This window comes from Sorghum bicolor, chromosome 2 (genome assembly GCF_000003195.3).
Source record: "Sorghum bicolor cultivar BTx623 chromosome 2, Sorghum_bicolor_NCBIv3, whole genome shotgun sequence".
Lineage (NCBI taxonomy): Eukaryota > Viridiplantae > Streptophyta > Magnoliopsida > Poales > Poaceae > Sorghum > Sorghum bicolor.
The window spans coordinates 61,527,600-61,547,018 of NC_012871.2; the positions used below are offsets into that span (position 1 = coordinate 61,527,600).

The 19,419-nt window shown below is 43.5% G+C and overlaps 2 protein-coding genes across 2 annotated transcripts; one reads left to right on the forward strand and one right to left on the reverse strand.

Annotated features, from left to right (window-relative positions):
• Positions 3,041 to 8,127, reverse strand: LOC8081044 (alpha carbonic anhydrase 7). Its single transcript, XM_002462439.2, has 7 exons — positions 8,008 to 8,127; positions 7,158 to 7,372; positions 6,941 to 7,047; positions 6,425 to 6,536; positions 6,150 to 6,320; positions 3,624 to 3,674; positions 3,041 to 3,499 (listed from the first exon to the last, which is right to left on the reverse strand). The coding sequence occupies exons 1-7, from the start codon at positions 8,093 to 8,095 to the stop codon at positions 3,365 to 3,367; spliced, it is 879 nt and encodes a 292-aa protein (XP_002462484.2). The 5' UTR covers positions 8,096 to 8,127; the 3' UTR covers positions 3,041 to 3,364.
• Positions 9,833 to 12,582, forward strand: LOC110432237 (mitochondrial phosphate carrier protein 3, mitochondrial-like). The gene is made up of 6 exons (XM_021452241.1): positions 9,833 to 10,247; positions 10,908 to 11,269; positions 11,389 to 11,432; positions 11,543 to 11,757; positions 11,869 to 11,993; positions 12,095 to 12,582. The coding sequence occupies exons 1-6, from the start codon at positions 10,014 to 10,016 to the stop codon at positions 12,168 to 12,170; spliced, it is 1,056 nt and encodes a 351-aa protein (XP_021307916.1). The 5' UTR covers positions 9,833 to 10,013; the 3' UTR covers positions 12,171 to 12,582.

Consider the following 19,419-nt stretch of genomic DNA (forward strand, 5'->3'; position numbering starts at 1 on the left):
ATATACATATTTGGGGCTATTTTTTGTTGCAAGTTAGCACGGGAGCATAGCGTTGCTCATTGAACGATCCGACGTTTCGTCACCATAGTGCAGCGTGATTTCTAATTTTGCTGCAGAAGTATATTTGCGACATGTGGAAAGCTTGGTTGACTTGGGGCAGGTTTCATGTCATCCTGCACCTGAATATTTTTGTTCTTGCGATAGGTTTACTGCATTGCTTGTTTTGTCTGTGATGGGGTCTGTTTCATTGCAAGTTGCAACATGAACATATTTTTTTCATATTACCTTTCGGATACCAGCTTGTAGTAGTATTTTCATATTGAAACGAGCTGCAAGCAACAGAAGCAAGAAAGCGATAGAAATTGTAAAAGTAACGGAAGATTCCAGAGAGTGAATTGATAATTGATTCAGTTCGTGAGCTGATGGTGTAAGCTTGCCTCACTGAGACAAATTGTTTTTACAGATAACAAAGGTTTATACGGGTTCTCTCTTGAATCCAAAGGACTGGGACTGGAGAAAAGAAAGCACGCAACAGCCAGCCTAGCCGGCCCTAAGGCCGTGTTTAGATTGGAGATGAAAGTTTTGAATGTCACATCGGTGTGTCGGAAGATGTCGGGAGAGGTTTTTAGAAACTAATAAAAAGACAAATTACATAGCTTGTCGAGAAACTGCAAGACAAATCTATTAAGCATAATTAATCTGTCATTAACACATGCGGGTTACTGTAGCACTTAAGGTTAATTATAGACTAACTAGGCTTAAAAGATTCGTCTCGCGATTTTTAACCAAACTGTGTAATTAGTTTTATTTTTTTATCTACATTTAGTGTTCCATGTATGTGTCCAAAGATTCGATGGGATGGATGAAAAATTTTTAGATAGGAAACTAAACAGGGCCTAAGAATTAAGAAAGCTGTGTTTTCCTTTTGATAAAAAGGAAGCTCGCTGTTGAGATTGGACAGAAGGTGATTATCTCAAATAGCTTGGGCCGGTAGGCTTTGTTCGGTTATTTAGAAATAGACCTAGGAACCATTCGACTAATCAAGGTTATACAAATTAGTCAATCATTCTGCCTGAGAATTATTCCTGGATAGCCAAACGAGGCCTAAAGCTTCTCTTGAATTTTTACTTTGGCATGCCATGGAAAATTAGCATACTCCCTCCATACCCATAAAGAAGTCGTTTAGGACAACGACATGGTCTCCAAAGCTTAACTTTGACTACTTGTTTTTATAAAGAACATTTATCAAAAAAATGGTGTGTGTATAAATATATATATATATATATATATATATCAAATTAAAAGTTATTTATGATTTATATTTCCAATATTTGACTCAAACCTTTTTCCAAAATGACTTTCTTTATGAGTATGAAGAGAGTACATGTCAGACAACAACCGAAGCTAGAAAGCGAAAGAATCTAGGTAGAACAGGATGTCCTACCAAAATTCTGGAATATGAAGAAGGATTCTCAAATAACCATTTTGCGCTGATGAAGTGGCCATGGTGGTAAGCAAGAAACAAAGAAATACGTTCTCTAGCACACCGCATGAAATTTGCGAAACTTACAGCACAACCATGAAGCAATTTATTACCAAAAGGATGTCACTCTATTAGCTGTTCACTAAATTTTAAGAGATCTAAGTATTAGTACTCTCTCCATCCCAAATTGTAAGACGTTTGATTTTTTTTATCTTAAGGTCTTGTTCAGTTGGTGATTATTTTTTTTGATTTGGGTACTGTGGCAATTTCGTTTGTATTTGATAATTATTGTCCAATATGAACTAACTAGGCTCAAAAGATTCGTCTCGCAAATTACAGACAAACTATGCAATTAGTTATTTTTAATCTATATTTAGTGCTCCATGCATGTGTCGCAAGATTCAATGTGATAGGGAATCTAGAAATGTTTTGGGAACTAAACAAGTCCTAAGTTTGACCACTCGTCTTATTAAAAAAATTATATAAAATAGTCAAAATTAAGTCATTCTTGAAGAACTTTTATTAATAAACCAAGACACTACAAAAGAAGTGATATTTTATACAAATTTTTGAATAAGACGAGTGGTTAAACTTCATGTTAAAAAAGTCAAACGTCTTATAATTTGGAATGGATTGAGTAGTATTTAATAATGCATTTGGCTAATAGAAAATTAAATTATATATTTGTTCGTAGTCTATATCCAATACATGTCTATCTTCCAAGCTAACTCGATCAGAGCTTGGCTCGAGCACCTACACTCACGTACTGAAACGATCAAGATGCCCAAGTGAAACAATAGATTGGACAAATATAAAGTTCTCACAAAATTAAAACCTAACACTTCAACCCATCTCACACCTTGTGCCGAAACAGTCTTTCTAACCTACCGCACAAAGTTTTGCAACCTAGCTCCAGCTCTAGACTAACATGGCAATACATGAAAAGTAAATTGCTCTAATGTAAGGAAGAAAGGTTAAGAACCTAAGGTACCACAAAGTTGACTCTCCCAACTAGTCCTCGTTGGAGTACCTTTAAAAGTATTACTCCCCCTTGATCCATGAAAGGACCAAGTGCTCTCTAAAGATTGATTCTTCGACACTCTGGCACAGATAATCACCCACAATTGTTTACACCATGAGTTGGTCTCTCACAGTCACCACCAAGAATCACCAAGCTCCACAACACCACCAAGTCATCTAGGTGATGTCGATCACCAAGAATAATAGGCACAAATTCTCACTTGACCTAACTAAACCTAATGAGAAGAGTGGATGCACAATTGGTACTCCCTAAGCACTAATCGGGTCATTTGGTGAATCCAAATTACTCTAATATCCCCAACCCCTCTTGGACACCAACAAGTGTATGTGTATCTTCAGAATGCTAAGAGAGTCTACTAGCATGAGATGCAGGTGTATTATCTATAGCTCCAAGTCCAAGAACTAGCTGTTACCCCTCCACCCATAGAAAATCATGTGCAGATATGCTCAGCGCTTCTCTGGTCTTCAAACCAGACAACTTCGATGAAACTCCAATGAAACATGATGTTGTGAACGTCACATTCAAAACATTGTTTTTTATTTATGGTACAACACACATGCAAAATACAATTATCATGGTGTTATTTTTTATTTCCGTTGCAACATATGGATATAATTCTAGTTAATAATCATTCTTTAATTAGTCAGTGGCATGCCTATTGGCAGCAAGACATCTATGTTAACTTCTATTCATCAAAGATCTTCCAGCCTAATCTCTTGAGAGGTGAGCAATTATGCCGTCTGTTTCACTAAAGAAATTGTCAATACTCAAGACACAAACTATAGAGTAGAAAGACGAATGTTAAAAGCATTGTTCCATCTCCAAGGCTCACGGTCTTCTCAGGTTGGTCCTGGCGCGGGCGCTGGCGCGGGCGCTGGCGCTGACGCTGGTGCTTCTGTGGCTCCTGCTTTATAATAGCGAATAATGCGGCTGTTGATTTTTTGAGTCGGCCGTGCATTTGGCTGTGTCGATGACTAAATGAGAAATAAACAAGAAGAAATGACATGGGTTTAGGATCACTCTGGTGTGCTGTGAAGATAAAATTCACAATTTAGAGGAACTTGGTTTTGTTTGGTGTTCTCTTAGTAACCTGCGTACCTTCTTAACTCGATCTATCGAGTCGACCTCCTCCTTTGATGCATCTTCTACCTAGTACACATTTAGGCACAAGAATATCAAATTGAAAGTTTATCTTATATTTAACAATTGTTATATTTAGTCAACAAGAAAAGGTACCTCACTAGTTTTTAGTGAAAAAAGGAAAGAAAAATTTCCACCACCACCACTACTACAAAAAAGGTCTGAAATACCCCACACCAAATTTTAAATTATCCACCACTGCTATCATAATTCCCCCAAAATATGCTTTGTACCTATTTATAAATTATCTACTACCCTTTTCATATATCCTTATACATGCCTCTCTTCTATTAAAAAATTAAACCAAAACTTAGGGAAAAGATTGCATAATTTAGTTGGTGATAATTAAGTTTGTTAATGTAAGCAAAAATATTATAGTTGTAATTGGCATGATCATTCAATGTATACTATAATAGGAAAATATAAAGCTAGGTGCAATACACACAGAGAGTCAAAGTTGCACATAGCTTGATGCATATGTAACTCAGGATAGGTGAAAGTGAAAGGCACAATCATTCATGGCTAATAAGCTATGATTGAAAGTACTGTTCACTGATTTGTTGTGGAGAAAAATATTGTTAAATGACTGACAAATTTGGTAGATAATCTCGAGCGAACAACGTGGCATTTCAATCTAAACAAAATTTACTTTATTGGAATAACAATAAGAACAAAAAAAGTGCATGTATAGGTATATAATAAAAAAACAAGGTGACGGTGGTAAAGCTCAAACAAATGAAAATATAAATATTTATAGTCGGCCTCGATTATTTAAATTATGAGTTAAACAAAAATGGATTATTTTCAGTTGAGTATGTTTAGACATCTGGCCAACAACAACATTAAGAACACTGTTTGTCAACAGCGCGTCGTTTAGTATACATTTAAAAGTGTCGAAAGGTTAAGCAAAGGCCACCTATGTTATTTAGATCCTAAATGATGAACTAAACGATTGTGTTGTTTAAAATAGTTGAAACCGTTTAAAACCTGAATAGTCTAAATAAACTCCACTTACATGATTAAATGATCTAATGACCATTTAATTAACCACTTTGTCAAAGGAGGGTCACATCTACCACATTGTCACCTAGCTAATAACATCATAAGTATATGAGGTGGAGTTAGATTTAGTTTCCTTCCAAAAAAAGTATATGATAAAATATTTATCTTTTACATGCATAAATATGTGTAGTTTCTCCCATATTTAGCTTTTGCACACATAAGTATGTTTTTTTAGTGTTATGTTATTAAATCATCCAGGCCATTTAACCTCATTTAAACACCATCTAAACGACACAAACGCTAAACAAAGGATGACCAACTATTTATTGTTCAGCATTTAGGATAACAGTGATTAAGATTACACAAGATATTTGGCATTTGAAGCTATCACTAAAAAAATTAGAACCCTCTATGGTATTTACAAAAGGATGTAATCCTAACTAAATATAATTTGGCTAGGAGTAACTAAAATTATTGTAAGATTGTTGTTTCTACAGTAGAACTAAAACTATCCAACACTTTTTCTTTGGCCTTCATTATTTCAAGCTTTTAGGGCCTGTTTTATATTTATTAGTGCTTGCCTGCTTGGATTCCCACCACCACTTAGGTCACGTTCAGTTGTCTCCGTTCTAGGCCATTTCTGGCCAAAACCGCTCTAACACTATGTAAATATTGAAGGAAATTCGGTTGGGAATTGTTTCCAACCCCAACGGAACGAGGCCTAAATAAACATTTGTTTAGTAGTTGGTTAAAGATGGGTCGCAAATACAATTTTTCATGCCACAACCTTTTATCGAGAAATTCGGGCAACTCGAAAACCATATTGTTTTTTATGCAAACCACTCAATTTGTCGTGGGTACTACACACTAGCTCCAATTGTGGATCTAGTTGCAGCGCACGGATGACAATAAAATATAGTTGATCAAAGTGTGTCCATCAAAATATGGTTGATCAAAGTGTGTCGGCTGCTAGAATCAAGAGCCATGAATTTTACTTTCCGGCATATGGATGGCTCCTTATGAGTAAAGGAAACTTCTACGTGTGTCTATAACAATAACTGCGGATTTATAAAGGGAAACGCTATAAAATAGGCGTCTGTTTTTTTTTCCTTCCAATCAGGCGATGGAGGTCAGCCATTAGATCCTAATCGTGTTGAATAAACAATTGTCTTCGTAGTTGCGTGTTGCAGCATTGCTGCCATCTTTGATTTACATTCTCGATTTCAGGCAATAGGAGATGTGATTTATAAATGCATTTTCTATAAAAAAAGGGTTTGAAACCGGAGCTACTTCCATTATTATCTTAAAATATACTAGTAATAATATTTAGATTCTTGATACTAGCTGGTTACCATGTTAATTTATTTTACATTTAGTGTAGGAGAGAGAGAGAGAGAGAGAGAGAGAGAGAGAGAGAGAGAGAGAGAGAGAGAGAGAGAGAGAGAGAGAGAGAGAGAGAGCATGGTAAATTGGTGTGCATACCTTGCTCATGATAGTCCAAAGCACTCCTTCGGTGCAAGGTGGCGTTGTAAGCGAGCCCTCGTACCTGTAGTAGCCAGAGGCCTTGTCTATCCAAGTTGACGGATCAACGGTGCCCTTCACTTCCTCTGTGTCATTCGTTTTACCAGAAAGCCTCTCGAAGTACGGCTTAAGCTGCGTGTTAGTAGCAGCGAAATCATCATAAGCTAGGGCCACTTTTTTTGGTAAAAAAAATATACATGGAGATAGTACATCATGTGAGGCAACGTACTACGTACATCGCCGAGCAGCTTGCTGGGCGTGCCTGCTTTTGTGCTGAACAGCACCGCGACGACGGCTTTCGACTTGGTGGCGGACTCCTCGTGCACCATGTGCATCTCTGCATCAAGGCTAGCTTCACCCAACCGGCCGCCGGACGTCCCCGATCATCGTCCCAACACACGGCAACAGCACAGGTAATTAGGGAATGTTTGGGGTAATATTTTTGTTTTATTTAATAATTAGTGTTCAATTATAAACTAAATAGACTTATAAGATCCGTCTCGTAAATTAGTCTTTAACTGTATTTTTAGTTTCGTAAATAGTCTATATTCAGTACTCCATGTGTGTGTCTAAATATTCGATGTGGTAGACGGTAAACTTGAACAGATGCAACCAAACTGGATCTAAGAAAGACTGAATGTGTGCTACTACTTTGTACGAAGACTGAATAATGTGACCTTTGCACTTGGATGGACGGGTTCCTATATATCCTATTGCCAATCATGGTGTGGATGGAGATGGGCGATGCTCACTGGGTGCCGTTGACAGTGTGCTCAGAGGGAGCATGCCAGTGCACCTGCAGGAGCGTGTACTTCTTCCCTTCGATCGACAGGTCGCCGTTCCGTGCTGTCCAGTTGAGCTAGACCAAGAAGCAAGAATTGGACAAATTCACACAACAGGATTGATACATTCATTCACGCGTTATTTTATTGATGAGGGGGGGGGGGGGAAGAAGAAGAGACGACCGACCATGAAATCGTGGCCTCGGTTCTGCACGACGGCGGCGCGAGCCTTGTAGGTGGGCTCCAGTGGGCCTAAATCCTTGGAGACCTCCACCTTGGCGACGTCGATCGGGGACTGCTTTTTGCCACTGCCACAGATAGCCCAGTCCTTCTGCAATGTGGCCCATTTGTCAGGCCCATCGGGGTCACCCACCTTGTAGCTGAAGTCTGAATGAGGCGTGCCTGCACAACCAAAAAAATCGAGCGTACGATAGTCATCTTACGGCAACTACACGAGTTTCGTAAAAATAACTTCCTATCTCGCTTTTTTAGTAAAAAAAAAAATCTCCTCCAACTGTTTGATAAAAATAGTTATCTAATAAAAATAAAAGTTATCAAATATCCTCCTCAACTCATAAATTTGTAAAATGGAAAGAACTCTATCTCTCTAGTAAAAGATATGATCGGCTCTAGTAAAAAAACAACAAATAGATGTAAACCCTACTATAAATTTTTAAATTTTAGAAAGTTATTATAGATTACTCTTGGAGAAACATAAAATTTAAAGTTGCTAATTCTTTTATTAACTTGCTAGATCCATTAGTTTAGCAAGTAAAATATACCAAGCTCTATACGCTTCAATGGAGATAAATGAGAGAGAAGATGGATAGAGAGAAATTGATTGGTGGATAATTCAATGCGTAAATTTTTAGTACAAAAGTAATTTCAAAAGCAGCCAGATATAGGTTTCTCATGCGAAATCCTTGTAGAATTTTAAGAACTTATGGTAAGAGGAAAGAACTAATTAATCCAGTCCCATCATCGATGATTAATATCTCCTGGTACGAGAAACAACTAACGGGTGCTCCAGGACTTACCGCCCACTGCCGATGCATATCGCGCGCAGGACGCAAAGATCACAACAAGGATGGCCAACGCGACGACGTTGTTCCTTCGCCGCGCCATCGCTGCGGCGCTGCTGCTGCATATTATTGTAGCCTGCGGCGTCCGTCGTTGACACAAATAGCCCTAGCGGGCATCGGTGCAAAGCCATAGGCTGGCTGTGCACGTACGGGAGGGCCGCCGCCAAAATAGGAGAGGGATGATGGCCTCGACCTCACATCGCCAATGGAGTATTTTGGGCTACTATACTATCTTCGTTAGTTACTGTGCCATGACATGTCAACGAACGTTTGGAAGGACAGCCCAGCCAGAAGAACGACATTTTGGTCTACGCCACATTTTGGTCTATGCCTTGTTTAGTTCCGAAAAGATTTTAGATTTTGGTACTGTAGCATTTTCGTTTGTTTGTGACAAATATTGTCCAATCATAAACTAACTTGGCTCAAAAGATTCGTCTCGTAAATTACAGATAAACTGTGCAATTAGTTTTTGTTTTCTTCTATATTTAGTGTTTCATGTGCCACAAGATTTGATGTGACGGAGAATCTTGGAAAGTTTTTGAATTTCGGGGTGAATTAAACAAGACCCTAGTCTGAAGCACGATATTTTGGCTCGACACGAGCGCAGGGTCATGCCTGGGCCGCTCCCTAGGCACGCCAAATACCATACACTCGTTAAAATCCTAATAAACTCATCTAATATATATACATAATCTTATCCTCACTTCTCATCCGGAATGCAGCCGTTGCCTCCCGTTCACACGTGCGGACACGACTCCGCAGCCACCCCTCCCTCGATCGCCTACTTCTCTTTCTCTTCGGCTCTCTCGATGCCTCGCACCCTATGCTCCAGTGCCGCTAGAGCTTCCTCTTCCTCCACTCGCCCTTTGCAACTCCTCCACGTCCGCCCCAACACCGCCGCCGCTCCTAGGTCATGAATGTTGGGCACGAGCGCTCCAACGGCCGCAAACGCGAGTGTAGCTAAAGGAGAGTGCGCCCCGGCCCTGCTTCGCTTAGCCCCATTTCTAGGGCGAGCGTGCCGACAACCGGATCTGCGTCATCTACCTCGAGGGTGAGCGCGACACCTCTCGTGGTTGCTCGCGTCCTGCTCTCCTCTTCCCTCTCTCTAAGGGTCTCGTGCTAGCCCGACACGCTAGATAGGTCGTGCTTCTCGGGCTGGCATGGCCTGCCATCAGGTTTTGTCTGGGTCGCACGGCCTGGGCACGACGTGCCGTGCCGGCCCAACCCCCTTCAGGCTATGCCTGGCATGGGCCCGTGCCATGCCGGGCCGGTCCAGCCCATTGGCCAACTATAATTCGAAGAGGTTGGGCCTTTATTTATGCAAAAAAAAAATATATCTTAGCTTTAGTTGACAACAAACACAAATTTATATACCTGATGAAGGAACACTCGGGTGGTTATGCATGTGAGCGAGAGTGACGGCTCGGCCGAATCCAGAGATAAATCAAGACGTGCAGCTGCTTCGAAGTAGTCAGGCACAGTCAAGCACGGCGGCTTTGAGATTAGCGAGATTCTAGAGCGTTTATTCCGTGTCAATCAAAGATAAGAAGATCTAGAGAGTTTTTATACAAACTGAGCATGCAACACCCCCCATCTAGCAGCGGGGCAGGTACATGTGAGTTAACCGTGACCGTGACCCAGTTCCTGCCTTCCAGGAAAGAGCCGATGCCGCCGCGCGCACCAACTCCACAGACCACATGCATCGTTCATTGGCGCCGCTTGCTTTCTAAGCCGTCGTGCCCGCGGGTCAAACCCCAAGACGAGCCCGTATAAAACGGCACCCGCGCGCAGGCGGCAGCTAGCCTCTCCAATCGACCGGGGAAGTCACGCGCGTTCGGGTCAGTGAGAAAAATCGCCCCGCAGCCCGCATTTCCCCAGCCAGCAGGCAGCAGCCTTGGTGAGACCTCGCGTTGTACCGTACGTACGTGACATCGCCGGAAACCAGCGTGCCGCCCAGGACGATGGCGCCGCGCCAGCCGCTGCTCCCCAGCTTCCTCTACGCGGCGTCGTCGCCCGGCGGCAGGGATGCGCGGCCTCCGGTGGTGGTGGCGAGGGCGCCGAGCGAGCCGCCGTTCGGCAAGATCGAGATGTTCTCGCCCGCCTACTACGCGGCGGGCGCCATCGGCGGGGCCGCGGCCTGCGGGTTCACGCACGCCGCCGTCACGCCGCTCGACGTCATCAAGTGCAACATCCAGGTGCGTAGTAAACCGCGTGCGTTTTTTTGAGTTCACGGGAACGGGAAACTATCGCTTTCTTTGACCGTCCGACTACTGCCAAATTTCCGTGCCGGAGTTTCGCAACGAAATTTATGCTTGCTCCACGCCTCCACCTACTGTAAATATCTGACGTTTTGGTTGCGCCGGAAATTGATTGTGTTTCGAAGACCACGAAGACGTCTAAATTGTGTTTCCTTTTGATTGATACCTCAACGCAACGGCGATCAAATCACCGTGAGACTTGTAGTTGGGCCCCGACGTCATCCATGATGCAAATACACGCAAAAAAAAAAAATTATGCTAGTTGAAACTAGTCATGATCAGCTTCTGTTCTATGCGGGCTAGCTGCACTAGGCACATGGCTTCAACATGCCCAACATACATACATACATACATACATACATACATACATACATACATACATACATACATACATACATACATACATACATACATACATACATATATACATACATACATACATACATACATACATATATACATACATACATACATACATACATACAGTGTGTTCTAATCTTTTTTCAATCGACTGGGATCAATCATCAGTGATCTAGCATAACAAGAATGTTACTCTCATTGCTGACGTGACCGAATGCAACATGGCGTCGCTCGCAGATCGACCCTGCCAAGTACAAGAGCACCTCGTCGGCGTTCGGCGTGGTGATGAGGGAGCAGGGCCTCCGGGGCTTCTTCAGGGGGTGGGCGCCGACGTTCGTGGGCTACAGCGCGCAGGGCGCGTTCAAGTACGGCCTCTACGAGTTCTTCAAGAAGAAGTACGCCGACATGGCCGGACCCGAGTACGCCGCCAAGTACAAGACCGTCATCTACCTCGCGGGATCGGCCACCGCCGAGGTCTTCGCCGACGTCGCGCTCTGCCCCATGGAGGCCGTCAAGGTCCGGGTGCAGACGCAGCCTGGGTTCGCCAGGGGGCTCAGCGATGGATTCCCCAAGATCGTCAGGGCCGAAGGCTACGCAGGGTACGTACTACGTACGGGATTTGCTCAACTATCTGTTTTCTGCATTTTGAAAAGGAAAAAAGGATGATGTTTGGGTTCCTAATATGCTGATGAACGATGATGTTTGTGAACTGCTGCAGGCTATTCAGAGGACTGGTTCCTCTTTGGGGGCGACAGATTCCCTGTAAGCATGCATTTCTTCTTGTTTTCTTCAGAAGATGTCATTCACACTGTATTTTGCACATCATGAGCTTTCCAAGCTGAACTTCCCCTTGCGACCTCTGTGCTGTGCAGACACCATGATGAAGTTCGCGACATACGAGAACATCGTGGAGGTGACCTACAAGCACCTCATCCCGACGCCAAAGGATGAGTGTAGCAAACCTCTCCAGCTCGGAGTCAGCTTCGGGAGCGGCTACGTCGCCGGAGTCTTCTGCGCCGCCGTTTCGCACCCTGCAGACAACTTGGTTTCCTTCCTCAACAACTCCAAGGGAGCCACCGTTGGAGATGTAAGTCCACAGTCCAGATTGCACTTTGCAGAACACTGCTCTTTTTTCCTATATAAGTATGTATGTAATCAGTAATAATCATTGTACGCTTTATTTTTATTTGTGCATCAGGCTGTCAAGAACCTTGGCTTGTTGGGCCTTTTCACCCGCGGCCTTCCTCTTCGCATTCTGATGGTCGGTACCCTGACTGGAGCTCAGTGGGTGATCTATGATTCCTTCAAAGTTATGATTGGACTGTAAGTATACATATATATATGTGTGATCGTCCTGTGTGTAACCGTGATTACAGGCTAATCCGTCTTGTTAATACGGCTAAAACAACTGGTAATTTTTGCAGGCCAACGACTGGTGGAGCGCCTGCTCCTACTACTGTCCCACTGGAAGGACTGGGAGAGCTAAAAGCCTCAGCCTGAAGTTCTAAACTTTGGCAGAGAATATACTTCTTCCGTCCATAGCGTATCCATAGCGTATATTGGTGACTGCAACAGCACCTCAACCCCACCTCCGATCCCACCACAAAGGATTGTTTCAAGCTGGTGAATTTTTTGAATAAAATGAGTTATTACTGTATGTTCTGAATACAGAATACGACAGGCAGAAGACTAGAAGTTACTAGACATAAAAGTTGGATGTAATTTTTGGGTTCGTACTGAATTGGCTCTCCTAGACGTTCATTTGATTGATTGCACTAAATTGTACATGTGCTCTAATGTGAATGTATTCATATTGCGCACACACCATACCATGTACTCGATGGTTTGTCTCTGTGGAATGATGCTGATTAAACAAACTAAGTAACAAACCAAACAGACATGCATGCCAGCAGCTAATTACAGTTAGTTCCACTCACATTTATTTTGATCAAGTTGTGTAGTAGACCCCCAAGATACTTTATGATATTTAAATTAATTGTAATGTGAATCATGTAATCTTAGTTGAGAATCCATGTCCACTTCCTCAAAGCGAACAATTCTCGGTGCACAGGATGCATTCTCTTGGTGTTCATCAGGCTGCTCTTCTACGGATTCAGAATTTCAGATGACAAAATATTTGTTCCTCTGTTCAGTTTTGATCACTCAAGGTCAACATGTGATTACAAACTTACCAAAAAAACATGTGATTACAAATACCTCCCATTTCAAATATATTGCTTTTGGGACAAGCTTGGTAGTTGATGCCTTCCGTGCAGGTTTGAAGCACTGCCCCCTAGAAATGCAAGGTCAGTGTGTAAGTGTAATGCAGGAAATCCACGCTAATTATTTAACGGAATTGTTGCTTGCTTTATTAATCTTTTATGCTTCTGTGTAACGCAGGAGCAACAGAGTTACTGAGCACAACACTGGGAGCACAACAGAATTAAACTAACGATTTCCAATAGGCATTTTTTTTTGGATAAGGTTCCAATATACTCCAGATCAATATAAGGTTCCTCATAACATGTTTCTGGTACAATAAGAACCTATCTGAGAATAAGCTTCAGCCATGTGGTAGACAAAAAAGTGACTAGTCTACTACACCCAGAATAACTACAACCAAACCAGTTCCTCATAGATGACATCCTGAACTTGGACTATGAGCAGTTAAAGTCAGTAGTTCTATTACAGAAACCAAAAGGAGTCTGTAGCATGGACAGTTCCCAATGAGCATGAGTAGAAATTCTACCATCTGCCTGAATGATATTGAGAATATTAAGACACTTTAAGATGTTATAGCTGAGGCCTTGTTCAGTTCCCAAAAAGTAAACAAAAATTTCCAAAATTTCCATCACATTGAATCTTACAGCACATGCATGAAACATTAAATATAAACGAAAACAAAAACTAATTACACAGCCTATAATTTGCGAGACAGATCTTTTAAGCCTAGTTAGTTCATAATTGGACAATATTTATCAAACACAAACAAAATGCTACAGTACCCAAAATCAAAAAAATTTGCCAACTGAACGAGGCCTGAGTATGGGCACACTGCCACCATGTGCAGTGGCATAAGCATCTGCAAGCCCAGAGACATGTAGAGTCCTTGTGAGGGTCGACAAACTTCAACCTGAAAGTCTCCTCTCCAGTTTTAGCCACCATTGTGTAAAAGCTCACATTTCTGTTGAGCAATCCCTTTGCCAGCAGGGCCTTCATGACACAATGCCGGGGCACTAGTCGCTTCTTGGACACAGCAGTGGCAACTTCACTGTTGGAGCAGCCGAGTACTCTTCAAAAAGTCAAGCCTGGCAGCACAGTTCTCTTTGGATGTACAGGCTACAGCAGCCAACGCTTGCTTGAACATTCCCGAGCTGCGAAGCACCCTAAAGCTCTTCCGCGCGCAGCACGAGCTCTTTCACGCGCTCCGGAAGCAGCCAGGTGATCCTCGAACTCAGCTGGGCAATATCTCGAAACTTAGGCCACACCCACACTGGAGAAGTGTTTGGGTCCTACAAGGAGACGAAGAACTGTGGATCTTGGGCGTGACGTCGCCGCAGTTGCGGAGCTCCCAGGAGAAACAGATCACCAGGAAGCGGGCCATCTGCGGAACGGACAGGTGGGCCGACGCGGTCGCGGAGAGCGAGGATGCGCGGCTCGAGTCTGTCCACCCGGGACCGGAGGAATAGCGGGTCGTCGGCGATGTCGACGCCGGTGCCGGAGAGGCCGATGCTGCAGAGTAGGGCGAGGACGGCGTCGGGGTCGAAGCCGGGGGAGGAGAGATCGTTGAACGCCCTGTCGGACAACTTGGATGCCTCGGATGCGCTCCTGGCCCGGGCTGGGGTGAGGCCGCAGGAGGCCACGAGGTACGTACGCGTCGAGGGAGAAAGGGGAAGATGTGCGAGGCCCAATGGACGGTACGGGCACGGCCCGGGTCTATTGCCAAAATAGTCGTGGGCCATTTTCACGGAACCAGGGAGTACAGAGGTGATGGATGGCAAAGGCAGGGATTCCTTCACTCTACAGTGATAACAGCGAAGCCGAAATCGTATGCGAGTGCGCAAAACAGCCTGGCCCAGACATCGACTCGCTCGAAATTCTTTCGACGAACTGAAGGCCGAAAGCGGGCTGCAAGAACCAACACGCTCATTGGCCTTTTTGCTGACTTCCCCAGGAAGGCCCATCCGCCCATCATCGATCCATAAAAAAAAATGTTTGCAAGCATACATAAATTTTGGCTGAACGGTCCTACAGGAACAGGAGGAGCCTGAGCTATTGTAACAGTAGTGAATTCTATTCTAACTCCTCTAAGTTCTAGCTACTGTGGCAATGCGACACATACCTTTGTGTGCGCCAGCATTGTAGCCTGAGTAGCCGCATAGGATCATAGTCCTCTCTCTCTCTCTCTCTCTCTCTCCATAAGATGTTTTAGTTTTTTTAAAATACATTGTTTTACTATATATATATTTTTAGATACGTTGATTTTGCTATCTAACTTAGACATAATGTACATTGCATAGTAAAAACTATATATCTAAATGGATAGGATTCTTTTTTTTACCACAACAAAAGTTATTTGTCATGTATGTTCATATTCCTACTGGTCGAATTTTGAACGGAGCCACGGAGGAGGTAACTTTTAGTACTTATTAGCAACATCTATATTACTATTTATTTGCTAGTAGGTGGTTTGTTTGGACTTAGATTTACTAATTTTTCAAGGTAACTTTTAGTACTTAGTTATTAGCAACATCTATATTACTATTTATTTGCTAGTAGGTGGTCTGTTTGGACTTAGATTTGGGCCTTGTTTAGATCACCCCAAAATCCAAAAACTTTTTCAAGATTTCCCGTCACATCGAATCTTGTGGCACATGCATGGAGCACTAAATATAAACGAAAATAAAAACTAATTGCATAGTTTACCTGTAAATTGCGACATGAATCTTTTAAGCCTAGTTACTCTATGATTAGACAATGTTTATCAAATAAAAACGAAAATGCTACCGTCCCAAAAACAAAAAAAAATCGGAACTAAACAAGACCTTAGTAATTTTCAACAGCTAACTATCAGAAAGATGGATCCAGACAGGAAGCCCGATTCTAGTGTTACCATGAGTTGGTTAGACAATTGATCTTTATGCTTTTTTATTAGATGGCCCGGTTAAATTCTCTGTTTACATAACACTGCTTGACTGCTGCATCGACAAGAAGTAACCACACTGCATGCCTTATTGTACCTGTCGTCCTCAAACCCGCATGTCTTTTTCCTCATTCCCGTTCCAAATTACAGGCAGCAACAACTGCTTGGGGTGGTGGTGGGGGAGTTACATGCAGCACGGGCGGGCGCCGGGCCCTCACGTGTGAGTAACCCCGCACTGTCATGGTAGGGATGATGAGCAGCAGCAGCAGCAGCAGCGAACGAACGGCATGCTCTCGGCACAGGCAGCTCCTGCCCCAGAGAGATCTCGTCTCGGTCTCGACCCCCTGTGCTGTGATTGAACCATTAAAATCTCCCGTGTTGCACTTGCAGCAGGCTTTAGAGAGGGGGCGTGGGGGTGGGGGGGCAAAAGCCCCGGCGCAAAAGAGGGCTTCTTTTGATGGAGCAGAATGAAAAGAAGAGAAGCGAACAAAAGGAAGCCCTCTGCGCTGGCCTTGAGGCCTCTCATGTCATGTGTGCGCGCAGGCAGTACAGGCGCGGGTGGATGGACGGATGCGCCGATGCGGTGGTGGTGTGGTGAGTGGCATGTGATGGGCGACAGCTTTTGCGCGGCCGCGCCCCCACGGGTGACCTGACCTGACCCTTCTCGGCGTGCCTTCAACATGTCTGCTCAAAGTCTGAAACTGAAACAATGAATGGGATTGGGGGTTCCGGCCGGGTTCGTTCAAAGTTTGCAGACGTCCTCGTCGTCGTCGTCGTCGTTGGTTCTCCTCCGCTCTGCTTCGTCTTGCTTTTCTCGCTGCTGCCTCGTCTGATGACGAACATGCCACCGGCCACCGCTGACCGCCCTGCCAAAGCGAGCAGCCCCGGTGCAGCAGGGATGGAGGAAAAGCTCGCTCTGAGGCAGTCAAGGCACAGGAGGACTGGCAGAAGAATCAATCGTGGATGATCTTGGTGGCATGCAAGGACAGCTTGCTTTTAGGCCATGTTTAGTTCCCCACCTAAAAATTTTTCATCCATATCATCGAATCTTTGGAGACATACATGGAACATTAAATGTAGATAAAAAAATAAACTAATTACACAGTTTAGTTGAGAATCGCGAGACGAATCTTTTAAGCCTAGTTACTCCATGATTAGCCTTAAGTGCTATAGTAATCCATATATGCTAATGACAGATTAATTATGCTTAATAAATTTGTCTTGCAGTTTCCTGACGAGCTATGTAATTTGTTTTTTTATTAGTTTCTAAAAACCTCTCCCGACATCCTTCCGACACATCCGATGTGACATCCAAAAAATTTCCATCCACAATCTAAACAGGCCGAACGAGGGGCCGGCCGTCTTTCAAGAATCGTGGATGATCTTCCCTCTCTGTATTCGTCGAGCCATGGGCAGTAATGTGAGATGACAAAAGACTGAAGAAGAATACGCGGCGGGCGGGACGCAGCAAAGTCAGTGTCCTTTGTACCCCGTGCTGTAGCTCCACTGTTTAGCACCAATCACCTGATGCCCTGCTGCCCCCCTCAATAGTGGAGTAATGTAAATAAGCTTCCTTAGATCCATTCGTGCTTGTGAGCTCAAGATCTGAAAGTACGTACACGAAATGATTTTTCAACTTCGAGAGAGAATGCGCAGCTAGATGTGCACTTTCACTTTTTTTCTCCATTTGCGAATAGACAGACGGTGCGCTTTGTACCTAAAATAAAATAAGCCAAGAAGAGCTCAAAGTCCTGTTCTCGGCTAGCATTGCTTCTAGCGATCTAGGATCAAATCGTCCCTGATTTGGTGGTGTTCTTCTTCCGTGACAACGAATCTTTGGACTAGTGCCGTCACCAGTTTTGCTCTGACAGAATAAGCGTCCCTGTCTGTCTGCATGCTTCCGTGGAGTGGGTTGGTTTTGGTTGCAGACTGATAAATTAATACTATACTACTCTACTGTCAAATAAAACCATCACCTCCAGCGATTGTTGTGACAGCTACCGTTAAGCCTCGGTACTGCTCATCAGCTGGGATCAGTAATTTTGTGCAAAGTTTACTCTGACTTTTGTACTATGTACTGTATGATGTACTACTACACTGCTAGTAGTAACAAACGGGACAGGGAAAAGGACATTGCAGAGCTAAAACCAACTTTACTGTCCAAAAGTTTTACTTTTATATGCAAAACGAGAGAGAGAGACAGAGAGAGTGAGAAAAGGAGGGAAGTTTCTGTACACTCGAGGAGCCGGCCTAATGTAAGATCTCAACAAGCACCTTTGAGATACGTTATCTTTTCACTTTCGCCAAGACCGAAGCATGCAATGATACCACACCACACGGTAGAAAGAAAGAAAAGCCACAGTCGCTTTTCAAGAACACACAAGAGCAAGTCAATTCTCCTATCATTTTCCACATTTGTTTTTCCAGCAAAGAGCACAATGGACCTGGCCACCTGGGGTCCGGCCGGGACAGATTAGAAGCAAGACTCCACTCTCCAGTCCGTCTCCCTCCTTTTCATGTGCGGGTAGGGTTACACTACGACACTAACCACTAGCAGTAGGAGTACGCTTTATAGCCTTGTTTAGTTCGCAAAAATTTTCAAGATTCCCCGTCACATCGAATCTTTAGTCGCATGCATGGAGCATTAAATATAGATAAAAATAAAAACTAATTGCACAGTTTACCTGTAATTTGTGCGATGAATCTTTTGAGCCTAGTTACTCCATAATTGGACAATGTTTGTCAAATAAAAACGAAAGTGCTACAGTAGCCAAAAACCAAAGTTTTTGCCAACTAAACAAGGCCTATATCTTGCTCACTTCTAATTGAGCAAAAAAGTACTATAGAGAGCGCCCTGCACCAGGCTTTTCCCTGCTCATCCAATGCATATGCGTTCCAGTCCAGCCATTACCCTTGGTTGTAGTACCGTCTCCGTCTCCATCTCCTCGAGATCTGTGCTGAGCTAAACAAGCTGCAGTAGCAGGCAGCAGCAGCATGCTTCCCTGGACTTTACAGTAATGTCAATGGCAAGTACCCCAGCTTTGGGTGGGTCATTAGTACTGTACTACCGGGTGCCACAGAGCTAGAACCCGTGCTAAACACTTGCATTGCGATGCCACGGGAATCTTTCTGTCAGGCGCTGTTTCCAGTGTGAGTGTGTGAATGAGCCTGGCGCCGTGGAAGTCTAGGACTGTTCTCTGTGGTGATTGGTCCTCTGCAGATTTCTTGATGGCTCGAAATAATTCACAGCTTCCAGTGAGGGTAGATTTGTTCCCCCACCCAGCGGTTGGGCCTCATTGATTTGTTCATTCAATGTACACGTATATGATGTCTGAGGACTGATCAGAGGCAGGATGCTGCAGCGGTTGGGCCGGGGTAACTTGGTAAAAACATAGGGAGCGGGTAATCTGAGTGTTTGAAACGTGAAATAGTACTAAGGCCCTCTTTAGTTCCCACCTAAAAATTTTTCATCCATCCCATCGAATCTTTAGACACATGCATTGAACATTAAATATAGATAAAAAATAAACTAATTACACAGTTTGGTTGAAAATCACGAGACGAATCTTTTAAACCTAGTTAGTCCATGATTAACCTTAGTGCTAC

Excerpts from the sequence above, each read along its gene's own strand:
- LOC8081044 (XM_002462439.2), bottom strand. The coding sequence starts at position 8,095 with ATGGCGCGGCGAAGGAACAACGTCGTCGCGTTGGCCATCCTTGTTGTG. Across the intron at positions 7,373-8,007 it reads ATATGCATCGGCAGTGGGCG|GCACGCCTCATTCAGACTTC; the intron begins GTAAGTCCTGGA and ends TTGGTTGTGCAG. Across the intron at positions 3,500-3,623 it reads CGATAGATCGAGTTAAGAAG|TCATCGACACAGCCAAATGC; the intron begins GTACGCAGGTTA and ends TTTCTCATTTAG.
- LOC110432237 (XM_021452241.1), top strand. The coding sequence starts at position 10,014 with ATGGCGCCGCGCCAGCCGCTGCTCCCCAGCTTCCTCTACGCGGCGTCG. Across the intron at positions 11,758-11,868 it reads AGGGAGCCACCGTTGGAGAT|GCTGTCAAGAACCTTGGCTT; the intron begins GTAAGTCCACAG and ends TTTGTGCATCAG. Across the intron at positions 11,994-12,094 it reads TTCAAAGTTATGATTGGACT|GCCAACGACTGGTGGAGCGC; the intron begins GTAAGTATACAT and ends TAATTTTTGCAG.